Source organism: Myotis yumanensis, unplaced genomic scaffold, assembly GCF_028538775.1.
Source record: "Myotis yumanensis isolate MYYU_CA2020_CCGP unplaced genomic scaffold, mMyoYum1.0.hap1 SCAF_2, whole genome shotgun sequence".
Classification (NCBI taxonomy): domain Eukaryota; kingdom Metazoa; phylum Chordata; class Mammalia; order Chiroptera; family Vespertilionidae; genus Myotis; species Myotis yumanensis.
Genome location: NW_027223753.1, coordinates 147,905,912 through 147,928,666, shown reverse-complemented (window position 1 = coordinate 147,928,666; position 22,755 = coordinate 147,905,912). Strand labels below are relative to the sequence as shown.

At 41.2% G+C, this 22,755-nt stretch overlaps 1 protein-coding gene and 2 non-coding genes across 3 annotated transcripts; 2 read left to right on the top strand and 1 right to left on the bottom strand.

Moving 5' to 3' along the window:
• Window positions 1-8,227: 8,227 nt before the first annotated feature.
• LOC139004599 (U6 spliceosomal RNA) lies at window positions 8,228-8,331 on the bottom strand. Its single transcript, XR_011470465.1, has one exon. It is a non-coding gene; the product is annotated as a U6 spliceosomal RNA (small nuclear RNA).
• Window positions 8,332-10,836: 2,505 nt separating this feature from the next.
• DPPA4 (developmental pluripotency associated 4) lies at window positions 10,837-21,138 on the top strand. Its single transcript, XM_070403770.1, has 7 exons — window positions 10,837-10,860; window positions 13,654-13,807; window positions 15,594-15,751; window positions 15,835-15,885; window positions 16,526-16,817; window positions 19,033-19,228; window positions 21,075-21,138. The coding sequence occupies exons 1-7, from the start codon at window positions 10,837-10,839 to the stop codon at window positions 21,136-21,138; spliced, it is 939 nt and encodes a 312-aa protein (XP_070259871.1).
• Window positions 11,923-12,026, top strand: LOC139004549 (U6 spliceosomal RNA). The gene has a single exon (XR_011470426.1). It is a non-coding gene; the product is annotated as a U6 spliceosomal RNA (small nuclear RNA).
• Window positions 21,139-22,755: the final 1,617 nt, after the last annotated feature.

The following is a 22,755-nucleotide window of genomic DNA, read 5'->3' as shown; positions in this document are numbered from 1 at the left end:
CCTCCCACACGCCCCCTTCTGGGGACTGAGCCCACAACCCTGGCACATGCCCCTAACCTGAATTGAAGCTGGAACCCTTCAGTCCGCAGGTCAACGCTCCATCCACTGACCTAAACCAGCCAGGGCTCTAATGGGCTTATTTTGCTTAGCGTAATTCTCTCCAGGTCATGAGAAAATTAAATATGGAACTGCTATTTAACCCAGTGATCCCACTTCTAGGAATATATCCTAAAAAAATCCAAAACATCAATCAGAAAGAATGTATGAACCCCTATGTTCATACTAACACAATATATAATAGCTGAGATCTGGAAACAGCCCAAGTGCCCATCAGTAGATGTGTGGATAAAAAAGCTGTGGTACACTTATACCATGGTATACTATGCAGCAGTAAAAAAGAAGGTTTTCTAACCTTTTGAGACACCATAGAAGGACCTGTTTTTGCTTTGTATAACTTTATTTTTGTGTTGTTTTTTGTTTGGTCCTGCTGTGTCTTGTTCTGTTCTGTAAGCACGTATATAACAGCTGGCAAGATGAGGTTGGGGTTGAGCCTCATTGTCAGCAAGTCAGAGAGGAGATCCCTCCCATGAATGGGGCATCAACAGGAGAGCCAAAATAACACACACAAGGGGCATTTCTAGAGCATCCAGCTCATAAAAACAAAGAGACTGTATCACTGGACCCCTCAAGGCACTTTCTACATAAGGCCATCCCAAAAAGACAGGGAGGCATAAAAGTTCTATCTAATAGATAGAAACAAATACAAAGAGACTTATAAAATGGGGAGACAAAAAAAAACCAACCCCAAAAATGAAAGATGAGGAGGAATCTCCAGAAAAAAAAAAACTACATGAAATGGAGCCAAGCAACCTATCAGACATAGAGTTCAAAGTAATAGTTATAAAGATGCTTAAGGAACTTAGTACAAATTACAAGGAACTCAGTGAAAACTAAAACAGCATAAAAAAAGGAAATAGAAACCATAAACAAGAACCAGACAGACATAAAGAATAACATATCAGACATAAAAAACTCACTGCAAGGAATCAAAAGTAGATTGGATGCAGCAGAGGATCAAATTAGTGATTTGGAAAAAAAAAAAAAAATTAGTGATTTGGAAGACAAGGTAGAAATAAATACCCAATTAGAACAGCAAATAGAAAAAAGAGTTAAAAAGTAGAAAGATAGTATAAGGGAGCTCTGGGACAACATGAAACATAACAACATCTGTATCATGGGAATATCAGAAGGGGAAGAATGTGAGCAAGGAACAGAGAACCTGTTTGAAGAAATAGTGACAGAATACTTCCCCCACCTGTTGATGAAAAATATCAGACAAGTTCAAGAGGCACAGAGATTCCCAATCAAGATAAACCCAAAGAAAGCCCAATGGCATGACTCAGTGGTTGAGTTTCAACCTATGAACCAGATGGTCACAGATGTCCCGTCAGGGCACATGCCTGGGTTGTGGGCTCAATCCCCAGTGTGGGGCATACATGAGGCAGCCAATCAATGATTCTCATTATTGATGTTTCTCTCTCGTGCGCGCATGTGCGCACGCTCTCTCTCTCTCTCTCTCTCTCTCTCTCCTCTCTCTGAAATCAATAAAAATATATTTTAAAAAATCTGAACCCAAAGTGATCCATACCTAGACATATCATAATTAAAATGGCAAATGTTATAGACAAAGAAAGAATCTTCTATTATTTTGTTGTGGTTGTTAATCCTCACCCTAGGACATTTTTTGGTTGATTTTTGGAGAGCGTGGAAGGGAGAGGGAGAGACAGAGAGTGAGAAACATTGATTTGAGAGAGACATATCGATTGGTTGTTTCCTGCACATGCCTAGACCAGGGCAGGGGATTGAGCCTACAACCAAGATACATGCCCTTGATGAGAATTGAACCCATGACCCTTTGGTCTGTGGGCCTATGCTTTACCCACTTAGCCAAACTGGCTAGGGCAAGACAAAGAAATAATCATAAAGGCAGCAAGAGAGAGACAGAAAATTACTTACAAAGGAATTTCCATTAGAATGTCAGCTAACTTTTCAATAGAAATACTTCATGCCAGAAGGGAGTGGAATAAAGTATTCAAAATAATAAAAGTAAGGGCCTAAATCCAAGACTACTGTATCCAGCATGGGTATAATTTAAAATTGAAGGTGAAATAAAAAGTTTTTCAGACCAAAATAAAAAGCTCAAGGAGTACTTTTCCATCAAACCAGCAATACAAAAAATGTTAAAGAGACTGCTTTAAGAAGAAGAGGAAAGAGGATCATAGGCACAAAGAAAATAAAAATAGTAATAAATACCTATCAATAATAACCTTAAATGTAAATGGATTAAATGCTCTGGCCAAAAGACATAGGATGACTGAATAGATAAGAAAATATGGCCCATAAATATGCTGCCTACAAGAGAGCCACCTCAGAACAAAAGATACACATAGACTGAGTAGGAAGATATGGAAAAAATATTCCATGCAAATGGAAAGGAACATAAAGCGGGGGTAGCAATATTCATATCTGACAGAATAGACTTCAAAACAAAGGCCATAATAAGAGACAAAGAAGGCCACGTCATAAGACTAAAGGGGATGATTCAACAAGAAAATATAACGTTGGTTAAACATATATATACCCATTAGAGGAGCACCCAAATATATAAAATATCTCTTGATGGACTTTAAGGAGGATTGACAGCAATACAGTAATAGTAGGGGTTTTTAACATACCACTGACATCACTAGATAGATATTCCAGACAAAAACTCAACAAAGAAAGAGAGGTCTTAAATGACACACTAGATCAGATGGATCTAACTGATATTTACAGAACATTTCAACCCAAAGCAACAAATATCCATTCTTCTCAAGCACACATGGAACATTCTCATAGATAGTTCACATGTTAGGACACAAAACAAGTCTATACAAATTCAAGAAGATTGATATCATACTAAGCATCTTCTCAGATTACAATGGCATTAAGTTAATAATCAACTACAATTAAAAATAACTCAAAAACATTCAAATACATGAAGGCTAAATAGTATGTTAGTAAACAATGAATGAGTTAGCAATGATATGAAGGAAGTAATTAAAAATTTCCTGAAAACAAATAAAAATGAACACAAAACCACCCAAAAGTTATGAGATACAGTGAAAACAGTCCTGAGAGGGAGCTTCATAACATTACAAGCCTACCTTAAGAAACAAGAAAAACCACTAATTGTCCAGCCAGTGTCGCTCAGTGGTTGACCTTCGACCTATGAACCAGGAGGTCATGATTCCATCAACATTAGAGGGCATGTAGGAGGCAGCCAATTAATGATTCTCTCTCATCATTGATGTTTCCATCTCTCCTCCCTCCCCCTTCCTCTCTGAAATTAATAAAAAGATATTTTTTAAAAAGCATTAATAAACTATCCAATCCTACAACTAAATGAATTAGAAAGCGAAAAGCAAGAAAAGTCCAGAATGAGAAGGAAGAAAATAATAAAGATGAGAGCAGAAATAATGACATAGAAACTTAAAAAAAAAAAAACATTAAAAAAAAACAAAGACAATACAAAAGATGAATGAATCCAAGAACTAGTTCTTTGAAAAGATAAAGAAGATTGATGAACCCATTGCCAGACTCATCAAGAGATACAAAGAGATATTGTGGGGCCCCTGGGGTGAGACATCTTGGCCAGCACAGACATTGGCCCTGGGAAGACAGCCGCCTTTCTCCTTCTGTGAAAAGGAAACAAACAAACAAATAAAAATATAAACAAAGAGAGAAGACTCAAATAAATAAAATCAGAAATGAAAGGGGCCATATAACAATGGACACCACAGAAATAAAAAGTTTTTTTTTAAATTAAACCTTTATTGTTCAGATTATTACAGTTGTTCCTCTTCTTTCCCCCCATGCCTACCCTCCACCCAGTTCCCACCCCACCCTCTGCACTTACCCCTCCCCCCATTGTCCTCATCCATAGGTGTATGATTTTTGTCCAGTCTCTTCCCGAACCCCCCACACCCCTTTCCCCCTGAGAATAGTCAGTCCACTCCCTTTCTATGCCCCTGATTCTATTATATTCACCAGTTTATTCTGTTCATCAGATTATTTATTCACCTGATTTTTAGATTCACTTGTTGATAGATGTGTATGTGTTGTTCATAATTTGTATCTTTACCTTTTTCTTCTTCTTCCTCTTCTTAAAGGATACCTTTCGGCATTTCCTATAATACTGATTTGGTGGTGATGAACTTCTTTGGCTTTTTCTTATCTGTGAAGCTCTTTATCTGACCTTCAATTCTGAATGATAGCTTTGCTGGATAAAGTAATCTTGGTTGTAGGTTCTTGCTATTCATCACTTTCTTGCCACTCCCTTCTGGCCTGCATAATTTCTGTTGAGAAATCAGCTGACAGTCATATGGGTACTCCCTTATAGGTAACTGACTTTTTTTCTCTTGCTGCTTTTAGGATTCTCTCTTTGTCTTTTGCTCTTGGCATTTTAATTATGATGTGTCTTGGTGTGGTCCTCTTTGGATTCCTTTTGTTTGGGGTTCTCTGTGCTTCCTGGACTTGTCAGTCTATTTCTTTCACCAGGTAGGGGAAGTTTTCTGTCATGATTTCTTCAAATAGGTTTTCAATATCTTGCTCTCTCGCTTCTTCTGGCACCCCCATAATTTGGATGTTGGTACGCTTGAAATTGTCCCAGAGGCTCCTTACACTATCTTTACATTTTTGGATTCTTTTTGCTTTTTGTTTTTCTGGTTGGGTGATTTTTGCTTCTTCATATTTCAAATTTTTTACTTGATTCTTGTGATCCTCTAGTCGGCTGTTGGATCTCTGCATAATATTCTTTATTTCAGTCAGTGAATGCTTAATTTCTAGTTGGTTCTTTTTCATAACCTTGAGGGTCTCACTAGATTTCTTGAGGGTCTCACTGAATTTATCGGCCGTTTCTAGAAAATTCTTGAAAAACCTTATAACCGTGGTTTTGAACTCTATATCCAGTAGTTTGCTTTCCTCCATTTCTGTCATTTGTGACCTGTTTCTTTGTCTCTGCATTTTTTATGCTTTCCTGTGTTGATAGAGTGGCTTTCTGTGCTAGGTGTCCTATGGGGCCCAGTGGCTCAGCCTCCCCAATTACCTGAGGTGGACACTCTTGGTGTACCCCTTTGTGGGCTTTGTGCACAGTCTTGTTGTAGTTAAGCCTTGATTGTTGTAGATATCACTGGGAGGAATTGACCTCCAGGCCAATTGTCTGTGAGAATCAGCTGTGTCTGCAGTGGGAGAACTTCTGTGCTGGAGACACCCTTCTGGGGCAAGACTTGCTTCAGTGGGGCTTTAGAGCTCACTGAGTCTGCCCCCTGAGTGTGTCCCTTCTGGATTTGAGGAGTTGTAATCTCGATGGTCCCACTCTGACCACTGGGTACACTGGCTCTTGGATCTCTAAGGAGGTGCTAATCTAGCCTCTGCCTGAGGTTACCCAGCGGGAGCTATGGAGAGATCTGCAGGTTCCTCTTCTTTGTTTGTGGTTTGGAGGTGCCCAGTTGAGGCCCAGCTGTGAAGCAATGCAAGCTGTTGTGGGGCTTTGGGTCTTCTTTTGGAAGTTCTGGGTCTGTCTGACTCAGCTGCAGTTTGTTAGGTAATTTTCAGATTGCAAAGGGCCAGGCCTTTCATATGCAAAAGCCTCTGCGCACAGCTTGGGTGGGGCGGGGTCTCAGGGGATCAACAGGGCGGAGCAAGCAGCTATGGCTGCTCCCCAGTCCTACCCTAAGAGGCCCGCTTCTCAGTGTCCTGGTAATCGCTACAAGTACCTCTGAGAGAAAGCTGCCCTGGAGTTCTGACCGATGCCAGACAGTCCAGTTTCTCCCTGTATGAGTCTGTGTCCCCAGAGACTCGCCTGGGACTGACATTCAGAGCAGTTGGAAGTTTGAGACTCCTCCCGATTGAAAAAGACAACCACGCACTCAGTTCCCAGCCCTTTCCACGTGCGCCTCTGTACCTCTGCACTTTACTTCCACACCTCCTCTGAGTCTCAGTGTGCTTTTCTCTTTCCTTCTAGTTGTAGAATTTCCACTTAGCCAGCCTTCCTGTGGTTCTAGATGATGTTCGTTTTGTCTTTTAGTTGTGTTTTTGAAGTGGTTGTGAGAGGCAACAATTTCCAGTGTTTACCTATGCCACCATCTTGGTTTTCCCCAGAAGTACAAAGTTTTATAAGCAAATACTACAAACAACTATATGCCAATAAACTGGACAACGAGGTTAAATGGACAAATTTCTAGAAGCATACAATCTTCCAAAATTCAATCAGAAAGAATCAGAAAACCTTAATAGGCCAATAACAACTGATGAATTTGAAGCAGTGATTTAAAAACTCCTAGCAAACAAAAGTCCTGGGGACCGGATGGATTTACAGAATTTTACCAAACATTCAAAGAAGAACTAACACGTATCCTCCTCAAACTATTAGAAAAAATTCAAGGGGGAGGAACACTTCCAAGCTCTTTTTACAAAGCCAGCATTTTCCTAATTCCAAAACCAGATAAATACACTATAAGGAAAGATAATTACAGGCTAATATCCCTGGTGAACACAGATGCTAAAATCCTCAACAGAATTTTAGCAAATTGGATCCAGCATTATTTTAAAAAGATCATGCAACATAATCAAGTGAGATTTATTCCAGGAATGCAAGGCTAGTACAATATTTGCAAATCAATAAATGTCATACATCACCCACCCAGTGTGGCTCAGAGGTTGTGCATTGACCTATGAACCAGGAGGTCAAGGTTTGATTCCTGGTCAGGGCTCATGCTGGGGTTGCAGGTTCGATCCCCAGTGTGGGGTGTGCAAAAGGCAGCCAATGATTCTCTCTCATCATTGATGTTTCTATCTCTCTCTCCCTCTCCCTTCCTCTCTGAAATCAATAAAAAAAATTTTTTTTTAAAGACTGATTATTGGGTGGCTACATCTATGTTGGGTGAGAGATAGAGTAGAGTACAGGTTCCCCTCCAATTGATCATCCATGTTTTGAGTAGAACAGTCTCCCATTAAGAAGAAATGTAGAAAAAAAAATCTCTAGTACATGCCAAATCATTAATTATAGTGTTTGATTAGGATGCTTGTTTTCCCAGTTTTTGCCCTTTCTAGGTATCTGGAGCTTTTTATATCTAGCCCATCATTTTCGCTTTGGGGAGGTCAGGAGGTCTGGGCACAAAAGGAGGTTGTTATGGTGTCTAGAGATGGTGTTTCCTGAGTACAAATAGGGCTGGTAACTGTAACCTGGTGGAGACAAACTGTTTTTATAAATTTTAGTATTACTGGGGCAAAAGCTAGAACAACAAGAATTATAACAAATGGTCTGGTGGAAGGGAAAAGATATTAGTTTGGAGGATTGTAGTCTAATATACCAAAATGAGATGAGGTTTATTCTCTCTCTCTCTCTCTCTCTCTCTCTCTCTCTCTCTCCTTAAATTCTCATTCGAGAATATTTTTTCATTGATTTTTAGAGAGAGTGGGAGGGAGGAAGGAAACACACACACACAGAGAAACATTTATGTGAGAGAGACACAATGATTTGTTGCCTCCCGCATACACCCCAACCAATTGGGGATTGAGTCTGCAACCAAGGTACATGCCCTTGACCAGAATTGAACCTAGGACCCTTCAGTCCATGGCTGACATTTTACCCACTGAACCAAACAAGCTATGGCAAAATGAGGTTTATTCTCTTGCTTTTTTTCTTTTCTAAGATTATATATATATATATATATTCCAGAGAGGGAGAGGGAGAGATAGAAACATCAATGATAAGAAAGCCTGCAACCCCTGCAACCCAAGCATGTGCTCTGACCTGGAATCAAACCGTGACTTCCTGGTTCATAGGTCCATGACCAACCAAGAGCCATGCCTGCTGGGCATGAGGTTTGTTATCTTAACTTCATTTGTCCTTGGATGAGGTTGACAAATGGCACTAATTGGATTTCTGCTCTCTTCCTCCCTGAGTAAGTAGATTTAAGCTTTTACCCTCTGGCTAGGGAGAAATAGTACAAATTTTTTACTCAAGTGTTGTTGGTTTAGGGAAGGTAGGATTTACTAGATGGCTGTGGACTACTTGGCATCTAGATTTTCTAGATGGCTGCAAACTGCTGTTTAACTATCTCAGTTTCCCTATTCTGCTTGTCCTAGCTTATTGGCCTGTGTCATTTATATAACTTTCTTTTAAAAAAAATATGAACACTTCACAAATTTGGGTGTCATCCTTGCGCAAGGACCTGCTAATCTTCTCTGTATCTACATAACTTTCTTTTAACATTTCTCTTTACAAACCTTCTATAACTTTCACAAACCTTTTTACAACTTTATTTTAAATTTTTTTTTATTATTATTGATTTCAGAGAGGAAGGAAGAGGGAGAGAGATATAGAAACATCAATGATGAGAATCATTAATCAGCTGCCTCCTGCACGCCACCTACTGGGGATTGAGCACACAACCTGGGCATGTGCCCTTGACTGGAATTGAACCTGGGACCCTTCAGTCCACAGGCCAATGCTCTACCCCAAGCATGTCAAACTCAAAGGCTAACTTGGGCCAAATAAACAAGGTTTAAGTTAATGTGGGCCATAAAAAAACAAAAGCGTCAATTTTCATAGAAACGTAGGTTTATTTCGATAGAGACATGCTGACTACAAAGGGCTAAAATAAACGAGTAATCATTAACATAAAATAATAGAACATTTTAATATAAATTAAAATTTTTTCTTGAACATTAGCTTACCAGACACTGAATAACTGCACAAATTAATAAGCGTAACACAAGTAAACCTATTTTTCTTGTTCTTCGAAAGTGATATATTTCCTGTTGCGCACATCAAACAAGGCAGTACAAGACTAATAACATGGCAATCGGCTGCTAACATATTTGCTGCTAGTATTAGTGGAGAGAAATGGTGTGCCTGCGATTAAGGGAAATGAATGCAATATAATTATAGTAACCAGTCATTAGCAAACATTGTTATTCGTTATTAATAATTATGTGTAACAGATTATTGTAAAAATTAGGTCACAAAATTTTTATTAAAACGTTTTTTACATACTAGTACCATTATATTGGCTGGGCTGCAAAAATATTTGTTGTGGGCCGAGAACTTGACATGCTTGATCTAGACCCTTGCTTTCCTCTTTGGTACTTTGGGGCTTGCTCAGTTCACACCTACACTTCTTTCTCTACTCCTAACTCCCATTTACTTACTTCCTATGTCCACATATTTCTATACTGTGAGTAGATTACCACTTCCATCTGGGTCAAAAAATATCTCTTCTTCATCATTTTAGGGCAAGCAATGAGATATAGGAAAACAAAACAAAACAAAGGAACAAAACAAGCTTTGTAATCTGACAAGGGAAGGTTTGAAACCCAACAACCGTCACTTGTTCTGAACATAGGAAATGTTCACTTACCCTTTTTTAAAAATATATATTTTTATTGATTTCAGAGAGGAAGAGAGATAGAAGCATCAATGATGAGAGAAAATCATTGATTGGCTGCCTCCTCCATGCCCCACACTAGGGGTTGAGCCAGAAACTTGGGAATGTGCCCTGAGCGGGAATTGAACCAGGACCTCCTGGTTCATAGGTCAACGCTAAATCACTGAGCCACGCCAGCCCGAGCTTCACGTATCCTTAATCCCTGACAGTTTAGCAGTGAGGAGTGATCTGAGGAGGCCATTTTCAAACTTTTTGTAAGGAAAGAATCCTTGTTTGGGAGTCAATAGGTTAAGACCTCAAGCAGTAGAATCAGGTTGACCTAGACTTAATGAATTTTAAATGCTTATTGAACTTTTAAAACTATTAGTTGCTGACAGATGGGAAGGTGTTAGTTATCATTAGTACAGATGGGAAGCTGGAGATTTTTGTGTGTGCTTTTAAAATTCTCATCTGGAGATATGTATTTTAGGGAGAGGAAGGGAGAGAGAGAGAGAGAGGGAGATCCATTGATGCAAGAAACATCCATCAATTGCCTCCTGTATGTGCCCCAACCAGGGATCCAACCCAGAACCTGGGTATGTGCTCTGACCAGGAATGGAACCTGCCACCTTTCCATGGGACGACTGAAAAGATGGAGTTTTAATTGTTTGAGTAACTTCCTTAAGAAAGAAGATGTTGCCTTAGCCGGTTTTGCTCAGTGGATAGAGCATCAGCCTGCAGACTGAAGGGTCCTGGGTTTGATTCTAATTAAGGGCACATGCTCGGGTTGCAAGCTTGATTCCCCAGTAGGGGGCGTGCAAGAGGCAGCCTATCAATGATTCTCTCTCATCGTTGATGTTTCTATCTCTCGCTCCCTCTCCCTTCCTCTCTGAAATCAATAAGAATATATTTTTTTAAAAAAAGAAAGATGTTATGTAGTACATGAAACCTTTTTTGCTTTCTTCAAGCCACCAATCTGGCCCTGAAATTCAACTGTTTCTGCAAGTTCTGGCTTTAAATCCCTTCACTCCTATGGTTCAGAAGTCTCCTTTTGTTTTTCCCTTGGAATTTTTCTGAAGTTTTAACTTCCCAAGATCTCCTGAGCCACACCTTAGATAATTATGATAAAAAGCTCACACACACAAAAAAAGCCAGGAATGGTATTAATCCATTCATACCACGGTTCCCTCATAAATAAAAACACAGGTAGCACTGACAAATTGTGGGGGAGGGAGAAAAAGGAAGGAGGAAGGAGTTCCTTTGGTTGGCAGGAAGTAGGAGGAGACTTTTTTAAAGCAATCTTGGGCCAGGGGCCATTTCAGAAGTAAAAACGTTTTCTTCGTCAGCCTTGAATTCTTTTCTGAGTATGGAAAATGCAAAAGGCAAGAAGGTAAGGGCATTTTAGTGGCTTTGTTTTGTCTTTTTGTGTTACACTCTCACTATCAGCGCATTAATTCTTTTATTTATTTATTTTTTTGGTAAGAGAACATTTATTGGGTACATTACAGAGGTAGAAAAAGTAATTCCTAGAAGAAATGGATTTAGCAAACAAGTTCTAGAGGTAAAGGAGAGTGAGGAAGCTGATGGTAAAGGTGCCTGGGGCCGGGAGAGGGAGGGGGGAGAGGAAAGTAAGTCCTAGATATGATTGAAGCCTGCTATGTTGGAGTGAGGAAATAAATAAGAAATGAGTTGGCTGTTTTTGGTTTTAAAGAGATGCTTTATCCTGTCAAAGTAATCGGGTATCAGGGCGAGAAGGGAATGGTAACGGGAGAAAAAGAGCGGTGAGGAAAAGACTTTAGAAAGAGGCGGTGACTAAGGCTGGGAGAAAAATGAGATCCTAAACCAAAGGTGCTGTGTCTGAGCTGGTCTTTGCCTGGGGTTGTTTGAGCCAAGACGTAATTAGAAGCCATACGTACTGGTGAGCACTGCAGACAGAAACTGAAGGTGGAGAGGCTTTGAGGTAGTACTGTGGGGGCTAAAAAATATATTATAGTTTCCCTCCTACCTTCTAAGTTCTTCTGGCTGGGCTAATCAATTTAGTGGAGACAGATTAACAGGAGAAAATAAAGTTTTAATACATGCGCACATGGGGAATTCACATGGGTGTGAAAATTCCCGAAGATAGTGAGGTAACATTGCCATTTTGGACAAAATAGAAAAGATAGAAAAGGGTGTGTGGCGGGGGAGGGGGGAGGGAGATCTTAGATTCATAAGTGAGAATGGGCAATTTACAGGTAGAGAAAGAGCTGAGATTACATGGCAGAAAAATCCTAGCCAGGTGACTGAAACTGGGATTCGGAGGGACCCAGCCAAAGACACCCCTTCCCCTCCCTCCCCCCCAGCCCTCTTATTATCATAATTCAAATTAGGCCAAGGTGAACATCCTAAGTCTCCATGAAGCAGTTTCTCTGTCTGAAGCTCTTGGGGCTGAGGGGGTCAAAGGTTCTTTCCGGTGCTTGCTTTGGCAGCACATATACTAAAATTGGAATGATACAGAGATTAGCATGATCCCTGCACAAGGATGACACACAAATTCCTGAAGTGTTCCATATATGTAAGTTCTTTCTGAGACTTGTTTCTTAATAAACAGCTTAAAATCAATATCCCAAAAAGGCAGCCTCAGGGTGGCCAAAGTGTGGTTTCTTTCAGTGCAGAAGAATTGAACAACTCTGCCAAGAAACCTGATCGATCACTCTTGGGATCTCTTCCTAGAACCGGGTCATTTTTGCCCTCTCAATTTTAAGATTGTTGTGAGGCCCAAAAGTGAGTATTTTGTGAAAGAGCTTTGCAAATGTAACATTTGAATATGAATGTTAAACTGCTATAGAGTTGTAAAAATGCCATACAAATGTTAATTTGTCTAGTACTCCCTCCTGGATGGATGATAGAAAGGCTTTAGATCTGGGAGCAAATTGACCTTAGATTTAATTTTATCTAAAATACTGTGTGCCCTTAATTTTGTGACCTTAGTTATCAATACCTGATAGAAGATAGAGGCTCAACAGAGGTCAGTTTCTCCGTATCACTCAACATTATCATCCCCACTGTTCTCTTGTGTCTTTTGATTCAATTAACCAATGAGTATTGAGTGCCTATAATGAAAAGTAAAGAAATTCTACCCTGGTGGGGCTTACAATCAAATGGAGTAACAGGCACTGATCAAATAACAAGCAAATGTAAAATTGCAACTGACAAGTGGTGGAATGAGGAAATAATGTAGATTTGCCGTGGTCTGTAAAGGCTAAAAAGGATTACCAGGTGAATTAAAACTGGAAGTGAGAGTTAAAAAGAGTAAGTTTTAAAATGTAAATAGAATTGGGTGGGGTGGAGCTGAGGGAAATCTCTTTATTTTTATTTATCAGTTCTTTTTTTTTTTTTTTTTAATCCTCACCCAAGGATCTTTTTCTATTGAATTTTTTAGAGAGAGGGAAAGACAGAAATATCTGATGTGAAGGAAACACATCCATTGGTTGCCTCCTACACGCACTCCTCCTGGGCCAGGGAGGAGTCTGCAACCAAGGTACTTGCCCTTGACGGGAATCTAACCTGGGACCCTTTGGTCTGTAGGCCGACACTCTATCCACTGAGCCAAATGGGCTAGGATAGGGAAATCTCTTTAGGTCAAAGTAACTGTGCTGGGAAGGAAAGGAATGCTGAGACTGAAACTTGGGGCAATGGAGAGTAGTAGAAAAAAAAATACTGAAATGGAAAATGGGCTGATATGTTGTATTAAGGGCATTTGATTATCTTGATATTTTCCTGCTAAGAACAATAATGGATGTATAGCATCTCTATGGGAAACATTTTTTTGGAAGAGGCCAAGAATAAAGAAATGGGGTGGGCAGGGGGTGGAAATCTTCCGGGTGAGACATAAGGATAATGTGGGTGATATAAGGGCTTCCTCCAAAGCAAAGCATAATTTTCTCTATTTTATTTGTATCTATATTTTGTGTCTTTTCTCGTACATTCAAATTGGCCTTCTCCCATTTCTCCATCATTGTTTTGCTGTCTTATACATAAACCTGAGCATTAAGATGATACCCAGAGAATACACGCTGCCAGCGGAGTTCAATGACCTTCAGTGACGGTATTGGTGTCTTGGGTGTGGATAACCTTAAGGCAGACAACGTGATGTGGTGGGTCAGATGCCAGAGGAATGACTGGCTGGCTCTTCTATCCCCAGCAGAAGTCCCCAAAGAAGTCAGGGGAGCGGCAAAAAGCTTCAAAATCCCAACCAATACCAACTGAAGAGAAACATGGGGCTGCTGGCGAACCAAGTAAACAAAGAACCTCAGGGGTGGAGACCAAACGGAAGAGATCTAAGGAAGATGACAAAGGTAAGAGGTGCACAGCCCCTCAAATCCCATTTCCTTGGTTTAAGCCTGAGGAACTTTTCTGGAAAAGGAAATAAATGTTTGTCCTCTACTCTGCAAGCCATATGTTTCCTTGGAAGCCTGGCTTAAAGCTCACCTCCCTGAAGCCTTCTTTCAGTCACCTCTTAAAACTTATTACTTCCTGTCTCCAAACTCCCACAGTTCCTTTGGTTCTAATGATTATTTGGCTTCCACTGTGACTAGGAGAAAATTCTGAGATGTCCTCAATTACAGCCACCCGAGTGGGAGCTAGAGACAGAACTGTGGGTCTGTTGATGTCCAGAGGCCAGCTAAGAAAGGACTGTTCACATTCTGTCTGGTTGGACCTTGGATTAAATTCCCGGTCGTATTTCTACAGATTATTTTAGCCAAGCACCATCATACTCCATGAGCCACCATTGTGTCTTTACGTGTGGGCTTTCTGACTCTAGGCCTATCCCAGTCCTGGCCCCACTTCACTCTCTCCCACCTCCTTGCTGATGTCTAATGTAAATTCTTGCAAGTGGCTGTACACCTTTCTTCCCCCTCCCTGCTTCTTAATGTATAAAAACACTTGTAAACTCCCAAGTCGATGGACACATTTGTCTTTTCCAACTAGCCAAGCTGCTGGTGGTTTGGACTTCATGTCCCAAGACCCGTCTCCTTTTTAGCTAGCATTTCTGGCTCAATGAAACCTTTCTTTCAAAAAAGACTTTCGACCATGGAAATTAAAATTTTTGTTTTAACTAGCTGCTTGGAGTTAAGGACCTTGATGTGCAATGACTTGGGGCAGACTGATGCAGATTTGAAATTACATTCTTGAAATTCACCCTGGCCGGTTTGGCTCAGTGGATAGAGCGTCAGCCTGCAGGCTGAAGGGTCCCAGGTTCAATTCCGGTCAAGGGCACATTCTTCAGTTGCAGGCTCCCAGCCCTGGTTGGGGTACGTGCAGGAGGCAACCAATCGATGTGTCTCTCTCACATCGATGTTTCTCTGTCTCTCTCCTCTCATCCTCTCCCACACTGTCTAAAAATCAGTGCAAATATATCCTCAGGTGAGGATTAAAAAAAATAACATTCTTGAAACTCCACTTCCTATTTTAAAAATCGAAGATAATATCTACTAGCCTGAGTCAGGGGTGGAAGTTCAGTTGTAATTTATACATAATGATTGGGTAAAACTTCCAAACTATACCCAGCTAGTAACGTGGACTCAGTAAATGCTGGTGATTATTAGTGTAGACGTAATTGTGTCTGTTCTGGAGCTGTGTTCTGTAAGTCTTTTCCTAAATGGTGTGTGCGGGGTGCAGCAGGAGAGGAGGCCTGTGTGCCAGGACAGCAGTGCTGCCCGGATGGGGTGGGCTGGCAGATCTGTGGGTAACAGTGGTTGTGCTGCACTTTGCTGAATGGTTTGCTGTTTTGCGAGAGGACAAGGCATCACTGCATATTTATGATCTCAGGTCTAAAACTTCCCTCATTTCCCTGGATTGAAAGGACGATCTCTAAGCAACCTCCTTGGAATCTGTGGGTTAAGGAGCTCACAAGTGTGTGTGTGTGAGGAGTGGGGAGTTTTAGGAATTAAAAACTGGGGAACTCAGAAGTATTAAGTCTTAGGTGTGAGGTCTGTGCCTTTGAGGTTTTGTGGTCTTGGGTAAATCATTTAACTGGACACTGGAGACTGTACTATGATAATTAAAAGTGACTGTACTTCTGACATTTTAAAGGGTCACGTAAGAGTTAATTATTAATAATTTTATCCCATTCTCCTTCAGCTTGTCCACAAAAGATGGCACAGGAAAATAAAAGAGTAAGAATTCACAAGAAGATACCGATTCCTCCGCTGCCCCTTCACTTGCCACCAGTTAACCTGATTCACCGAGACGTCGTGAGGGGTTGGTGCCAGCAATTAAAGCTGAGCACCAGCGGCCAGGTGAGGGCCCAGGCTGTTAGTGCGGCTGGAAGGAAGCGTGGGAACCTTGATCTAATTATTAACTCATTTTTCTCTTGTCTTAGAAATGGGAAACATATAATAGGCTGCGTGCATATGCTTACCCTAATCAAAAGGTGAGTAAATTGTAAGAAATTTGGTAGAATGGAAGCTTCAGTTCTCATCCCTAATTACCTATTTTAGTACGAATAAGTAGTAAAAGAATTGCCCTAGCCCTTCTTTCCCTCTCCACTCCTAAAAAGGCAGAACATCCCTGTCCTCAGTTTTCACCAACTCTGCAAAGAATAATAAAAACGATGCTGCACTTCTTTTTTTTAAAAAAAATATGTTTTTATTGGTTTGGAGAGAGAGAGAGAGAGAGAGAGAGAGAGAGAGAGAGAGAGATATCAAGCTGTTGCCTCCTGCACGTGCCCCAACCAGGGGTCAAACTTGAAACCTGGGTACGTGCCCTGACCAGGAATTGAACCATTAACCTTGTAAGGCAAACTAGCTTGGGTGAGGCTGCATTTATTTTATTTTATTTCAGACAGGAAGGGAGAGGGAGATAGAAACATCAGTGATGAGAGAGAATCATTGATTGGCTGCCTCCTGCACGCCCCCTGATTGGGGATCGAACCCACAACCTGGGCATGTGCCCTGACCAGTAATTGAACCATGACGTCCTGGTTCATAGGTCAATGCTCAACCACTAAGCCACACCAACTGGGCAAGGCCGCACTTCTGATAACACTTTCATCTCTCCAATTCTACTTGTAGGCTATTCCTATCAAACCAGAGGAGGCAAAGATATTGACATTAACACAAAGGAAATTGAAGATGCAAAAGGGGGAAATGAGTCTGGACAGTCTTGGTCTTCCTGAACTGACTGGTCCCCTGGTGGGGGGTCCTGCTCCTGATGGGGGTGCTACTGCTCTCCTGGAGCGAATGGACAATATTTTCGTGACAACTTCCACCCCGGATGATGTGTTTGCCTCCTGGAGCAGAATTGCAGCCACTACTGGGAAGTCTGGGAAGATGGAGAATGTGAGGTCGCCACAGGAGGCCTCTGGTAAGCCCCATATCAAAGCTGGTTCTGGTTCAGGTGAGGAAATAAGTTTAATTGATATTATTATTTAATGGTTTGTTGTTGTTGTTGTTAATCCTCACCTGAAGAGATTTTTTTCAGAGAATGGAAGGGAGCCAGACTGACAAACAGAGAGAAATATCGATGTGAGAGAGACATCAATTGGTTGCCTCCTGCACAGGCCTGGACTAGGGCTGGGGATCAAGCCTGCAACCAAGATACATACTCTTGACCAGAATTGAACTTAGACCCTTCTTCAGTCTGCAGGCTTATGCTCTACCCACTGAGCCAAACCGGCTAGGGAGTTTAATTGATATTATTTTCAATTTAGGCCATATCTAAATGACCTAAAGGGCTAATGATTGCTGCCATCACCCCTAGTTTCTGATTCAAGGCCTGAGAGTGTGCATTTCTGGCAATTTTCTCAGCACTGCTGAGGATGCTAGTCGGGGGACCACCACTCTGAGAACCACTGCTCTAAATTACTGGTGTCATCACAAAGGGATGGCAATCTGTTTGAATTAATTTATTTCCTCTTTAAGGAACTAGAGCATAACTGTTTTTGGCTCAGTGGATAGAGCGTCAGCCTGCGGACCAAAGGATCCTGGGTTTGGTTCTGGTCAAGGGCACGTACCTCAGTTGCAGGCTTCTCCCAGGCCGTGGTCAGGATGTGCAGGAGGCAACCAGTTTATGTGTTCCACTCACATCAATATTTCTGATAATTCTCTCTCTTTCCCTTTCTCCTCCACTGTTTCTAAAAATCAATGGAAAAAATATCTTCCCGTGAGGATTTTTAATATGCGGGAAACGTATTTATACGTTTTACGTTGACTGTAAGTAGTAGAGCCACCTGTTAGCTCGCGATAAAAACTACCCGCAAACAATGTGTTAAAAAAAGAAAGAAATGCCGAAACCGGTTTGGCTCAGTGGATAGAGCGTCGGCCTGCGGACTGAAGGGTCCCGGGTTCGATTCCGGTCAGGGGCATGTACCTGGGTTGCAGGCACATCCCCAGTGGGGGATGTGCAGGAGGCAGCTGATCGATGTTTCTCTCTCATCGATGTTTCTGACTCTCTATCTCTCTACCCTTTCTCTCTGTGGAAAATCAATAAAATATATTTAAAAAAAAAAAAAAGAAAGAAAAGAAAGAAGGGCAGGCTCTAAAATCAACTGCCTGAGCTGAAGCCCTGGGTCTTCTAACATCCATTAAATGAGAAACACTGATAGATTGTTGCAGCTTTTTTCCAGTTTTCAGACCATAAAATGGGCTAAGAATATGATGCCTACCTCATACTTTTGTAAGAATTATAGAATAGAAGATATAATTAAGGAGGATCATAAACTGGTGAGCTCAACGAACTGCCTATTGAAGTATTCACACCCTTGGACCTATTTCATGAAGGCCATTCCAGACCTCTCTGGGTTAGGTTTTTTTGGGGGGGGGGGGGGCGGGGGGAGAGTTAGTCTTTCTGTTGACAGGAACCAGATGCGTCATCCACAAATATAACTCTTTGGCATAAAGAAATTTATTTTGAGGTGCAAGCAATTAAACTCAGAAAAAAACCCTCCCCCTTTTCTGCCTAAAGGGAGGACGACATAAATTCTCCTTTTGCCAGAGACGCTCTTGTCAACTGAGAGATGGTATCAGAGGAACCTGTGAGCAAACCTTACTCCGTTAGTGTCCTCCCATGTATTTACCTCCCCACAGTTCACCACCCTTTGGGGCCTAAAACTGCTTTCCTTTGTCCTGTCATTTCTCCACAAATATATTCTTTGTAGAAGATGTTATACGAGATGGAATTCTAAGCCGCCATTTCGAGTCCAGTTTTGTTGTGTTTTCTCCTACCTGGCATGCACTTTGTGCATTAATAAAGTGTTTTTCTCTTATTAATCTGTCTTCTTTTTAGAATCCCAGCTGAAAGCCTAAGATTTGCAGAGGTAAAGTTTTGCCTCCCCAGCACCACCATCTACCCACTTGCAGCTTATACCATTTCCAACTATTGTTTTTGTTTCTTTTTAAAGTTATAACAGGAACTGTCTTGCATTATTTTCTAAAGGGAACAGGATACAGCAGGTCAAGTTAGAATTCCAGGGTTCATATCTCAAGAGCTAGCACTTGAGAAAGAATCAAAGACCAGGATGCAATTTTTGAACATGATTTGGTCTTGCTCTGTTCGTACTTACCTCTTTTTCCTTCCCCAGGTTACAAGTGGTGTGTGGTCCATGGACAGAGTCTCCCTGCAGACACAGAGGGTTGGGTTCAGCTACAGTTTTATGCTGGGCAAGCCTGGGTCCCTGAGAAACCGGGGCAAGTGTGTGCACTCTTCTTGATACCTTCCTGCAACTTTCCACCCCCACACCTGGAGGATAACATGCTGTGCCCCAAATGCATTCATAGGTAATTACCTAGTTCTTTTCTACAAACTAAAAATGGTCCCTTGGGTTTTAGTTGAGGGAGACAAGAGATGCATGTTTCTTCATCTTAATTAGCCCTGTATTTCAAGCAAAAGTTATCAGTAAAGAATTTCAAGAAAATTATCACCCATTAGTATTTTCCTAGGAAAAAACATTTATGTCTATTTGGAGACCCATAATTTTAGAGAAACACACATTTATAATTACTATTACAAATATATGCACTACACAGAAATAATGACTATCCAAAAAAAAACCCATCTTCCTATAAGTAGCCTACAGTCTAATGGGGATGATTGGTTTGTAAACATCTGTAAACATTTGATGCCATGTGGTGACTGGCATAAAAAAGAGAGATTTATTTATTAATGTAAGGGAAAAACTGACTAGATGAAAAGCAGTAAGGTCATTTTTCAGTATGGGGATCAGAGCCGAGGCTGTGAAGGAACTTAGGACAGCATAGAATTGAAAGTATTTCATTGTGACAGAATATTGCAGGAAATAAGCCTCCATTTTCTGTTACAATATATGCATGATAATGGCTATCTAAAGATATTGTAAAAAAAACCACAAGTAAACAAGAAAAATGTACACTTGCAGTTGGGGGGAGGACAAGGAGTTGAGTCAAGCAGCTCATCCCTAGGTGATGGGCCACTGGAGGGTTTTAAGCAGGTAAATGGACTGAGGCTTACATTCCAAAGAGGAAAGGGTGTACAAACTATTGAAAGAAATCTTGTAGGGAAATTCCACTTTTCATATGTTTAATGGGCCTGTCACTTCCTATAGGTACCAAAAAAAAAAAAAAATCTTGCTTCTAGATAATTAGCTGATGGTTTCGCATGTTTAGATATTGCTAAAGGTAATATTTGCAGTGGAGCTCAGGATAGTGCTTCAAGGAACAGCAGTATTGGGGGAACATGTTAAAGGAGGCAGAAAAGAAACGAGAAAAGCTGGAATATGAAGTTAATGGGGGGAGAATGCCTGGGGAAACTTTCCTAATTCCAAGTGAAGTTTGAAGAAAGTACACATAATGTACTTGTTTAGAAGGTATAAAAGATTCAAAGGAGTAAAGGATATAGAAAATTTGGTGTTGGTTGAATCAGGGGAGGAAAGAAGTAGAGACTGCAATTGGAGATATTTTCTGAAAGTACAAATGGAGAAGTGGAGTAATGGGATGCTTACAGGGAATTTTCATCAGGGACAGGGAAGATGGGGAGAAGAGAATCCCTCTGGTGCAGCCCAGTCATGGCTCCTAAGGATCTGTGCCCCCACCGCTCAGCTGTAAGGAACCACCCTGGGCTCCATCTCTGAGCTTTCTGTTGTCCTGCTTACCCTCCACTCCTTTGGTGTCATGGTTACTGAACACCAGAGATCCAGCACAGCTGGTAGAGGATAGCAGTCTGAAGGGGGGCATCTCAGGCCAGACTCCCCCTTCACCAACTAGGAGTGGCAGCCCCTGGGACCTGGCACAGGGAGTATACACTTGTCTTTTCCCCTTCTGACTGTCCTGCTTCCTGCCACAATTCTTTGCCAATGAAGTTAAATACAATTGAGGTCATTCATGTTGGATAGCTTTTACTGACATACTGGGACCATGGGAAACGGGAAAAACAATCCCTCGGGGGGGCTTCTCCTGCCCAAAGCTGCACAGAACAGGAAAGCGATAGAGACATAACGTGGCTGAAGTTGCCATTCCTAGGGGGCCTGGCCATGTGCTTTCCACCCCTATCCAAAGTTTAAGGACAATTTTACTGGCATTCCAGCACTAGGTTTCTTGACATTTCTTGTTTGGATTTTTAAAGATGACGATCATTTCATTTGCTTTATAGGAATAAAGTATTAGCGAGAAGCTTCCATTGCCAAGAAAAAGAGTACGACTACGACTGTAATTAATATGGGAGAAAGGTGACTACAATCAACTCCATGGTGCCACTGATGGCAGCTCTGGGCTGCTTGACACCCTCCATGCTGCATGCTCCCTGCTCACAGGGCCCAGACCGGTGGGGAGCAGATGTTACTCTCAGACTACCAACAGTGCCTGCTGCTTCGTCTGCTGGGATACAGCTATGTTTTAACATAGACATGCACTTCACAAACTATCATTCATTGCAGTGAAGATGCAAAAGTCACTCACACCGTCCAACAATGACCTGTCTGGAACAGAAGTGACTCCACTTCTGTTCTTTCACGGTGGGAGCCTGCACTGAACCTCATGGGGGGAGTGGAGAAACAGCTGTGCTCCTTCACTAAACTCCTGCCTCAGAATTGTGTCCGCTCCAAAAACATTCTTGATATTCAAAACCTTTTGCAAAGTTGTCTGAACTTGGGATTTCTGTAGTGTGTCCCTGGGATGAAAACACGGGCACTTGGGCCAGTATCATTTCCAGTTGTAACTGGTTTGTATATTTTTGGTTTTTAAATATGCCCAAGGGCCCTAACTGGTTTGGCTCAATGGATAGAGAGTCAGCCTGCGGACTCAAGGGTCCCAGGTTCCATTCCGGTCGAGGGCATGTACCTTGGTTGCAGGCAATACCCAGTAGGGAGTATGCAGGAGGCAGCTGATCGATGTTTCTAACTCTCTATCCCTCTCCCTTCCTCTCTGTAAGAAATCAATAAAATATATTTAAAAAATATATATATGCCCAAGGTTACTTCTGAGTCATAAATATCTAGTATGCTTAAATTACATATATAAAGTAACTCATCTGCTGTTTCGGGAACTTTGTTGTGTGCAAACTATTGCTAATGTTCTTAACTCAGTAGGATTAAGCCAAGAGGCATGATTTTGTTTCAGTGTAATAAATAATATACACTTTATTTCTTATTAGTATATGTATATTATTTTGTTTTCTTTTTTTAACTTTTCCCTTTTTATATTGGATTGCTCAAGTTTCTATTTTATTTCCTTCCTCTTTTTATTAATTTGGGAATTTTACTTTGCTTTCCAGTTCTGTTTATAGATAGTTCCCTGTCCCTAACACACTAAAATAAACTTAAAATTCTCTTTGCATAAATCCTATCACTAAGATTGTTTAGTTACCCCTCCTTACTGCCCCTGGCAGAATAAAATCTAGTCACATTCCCCAATCCTCCATAAAATTCACAAACCTCCCCAAAATTACTATAAAGTTTTAACTATCCCCCCTTCATTGTCTCTGTCCCAAGCTCTTAGAATATTTCAAGGAAGAGACAAATTTAAGATATATACTCTATAACTCCATGGCAAAGGGGCCTTGTGGTATGGTCTTGATGCAGGGGCGGAGAGGGAGGGAGGGCAAGAGAAGAGCCATTTTTCCCATTTGGAAATTAAAATTAACAGCCACAAAAATATGTCTGTGCCCATAAGCACATGTGCGGTGTGCTTGTGTGTGTGTGTAACATATGAGGTGCAATAGAAATCAGGCCAGCCCTCCAAATTTTCCTTGGCTCCAAAGGGCCATAATAGACTAAGAGTTGGTGCTGAAGTAACATCTCTGGAGTCCAAAGTCCTGCCAAGACATTGCTGACTGA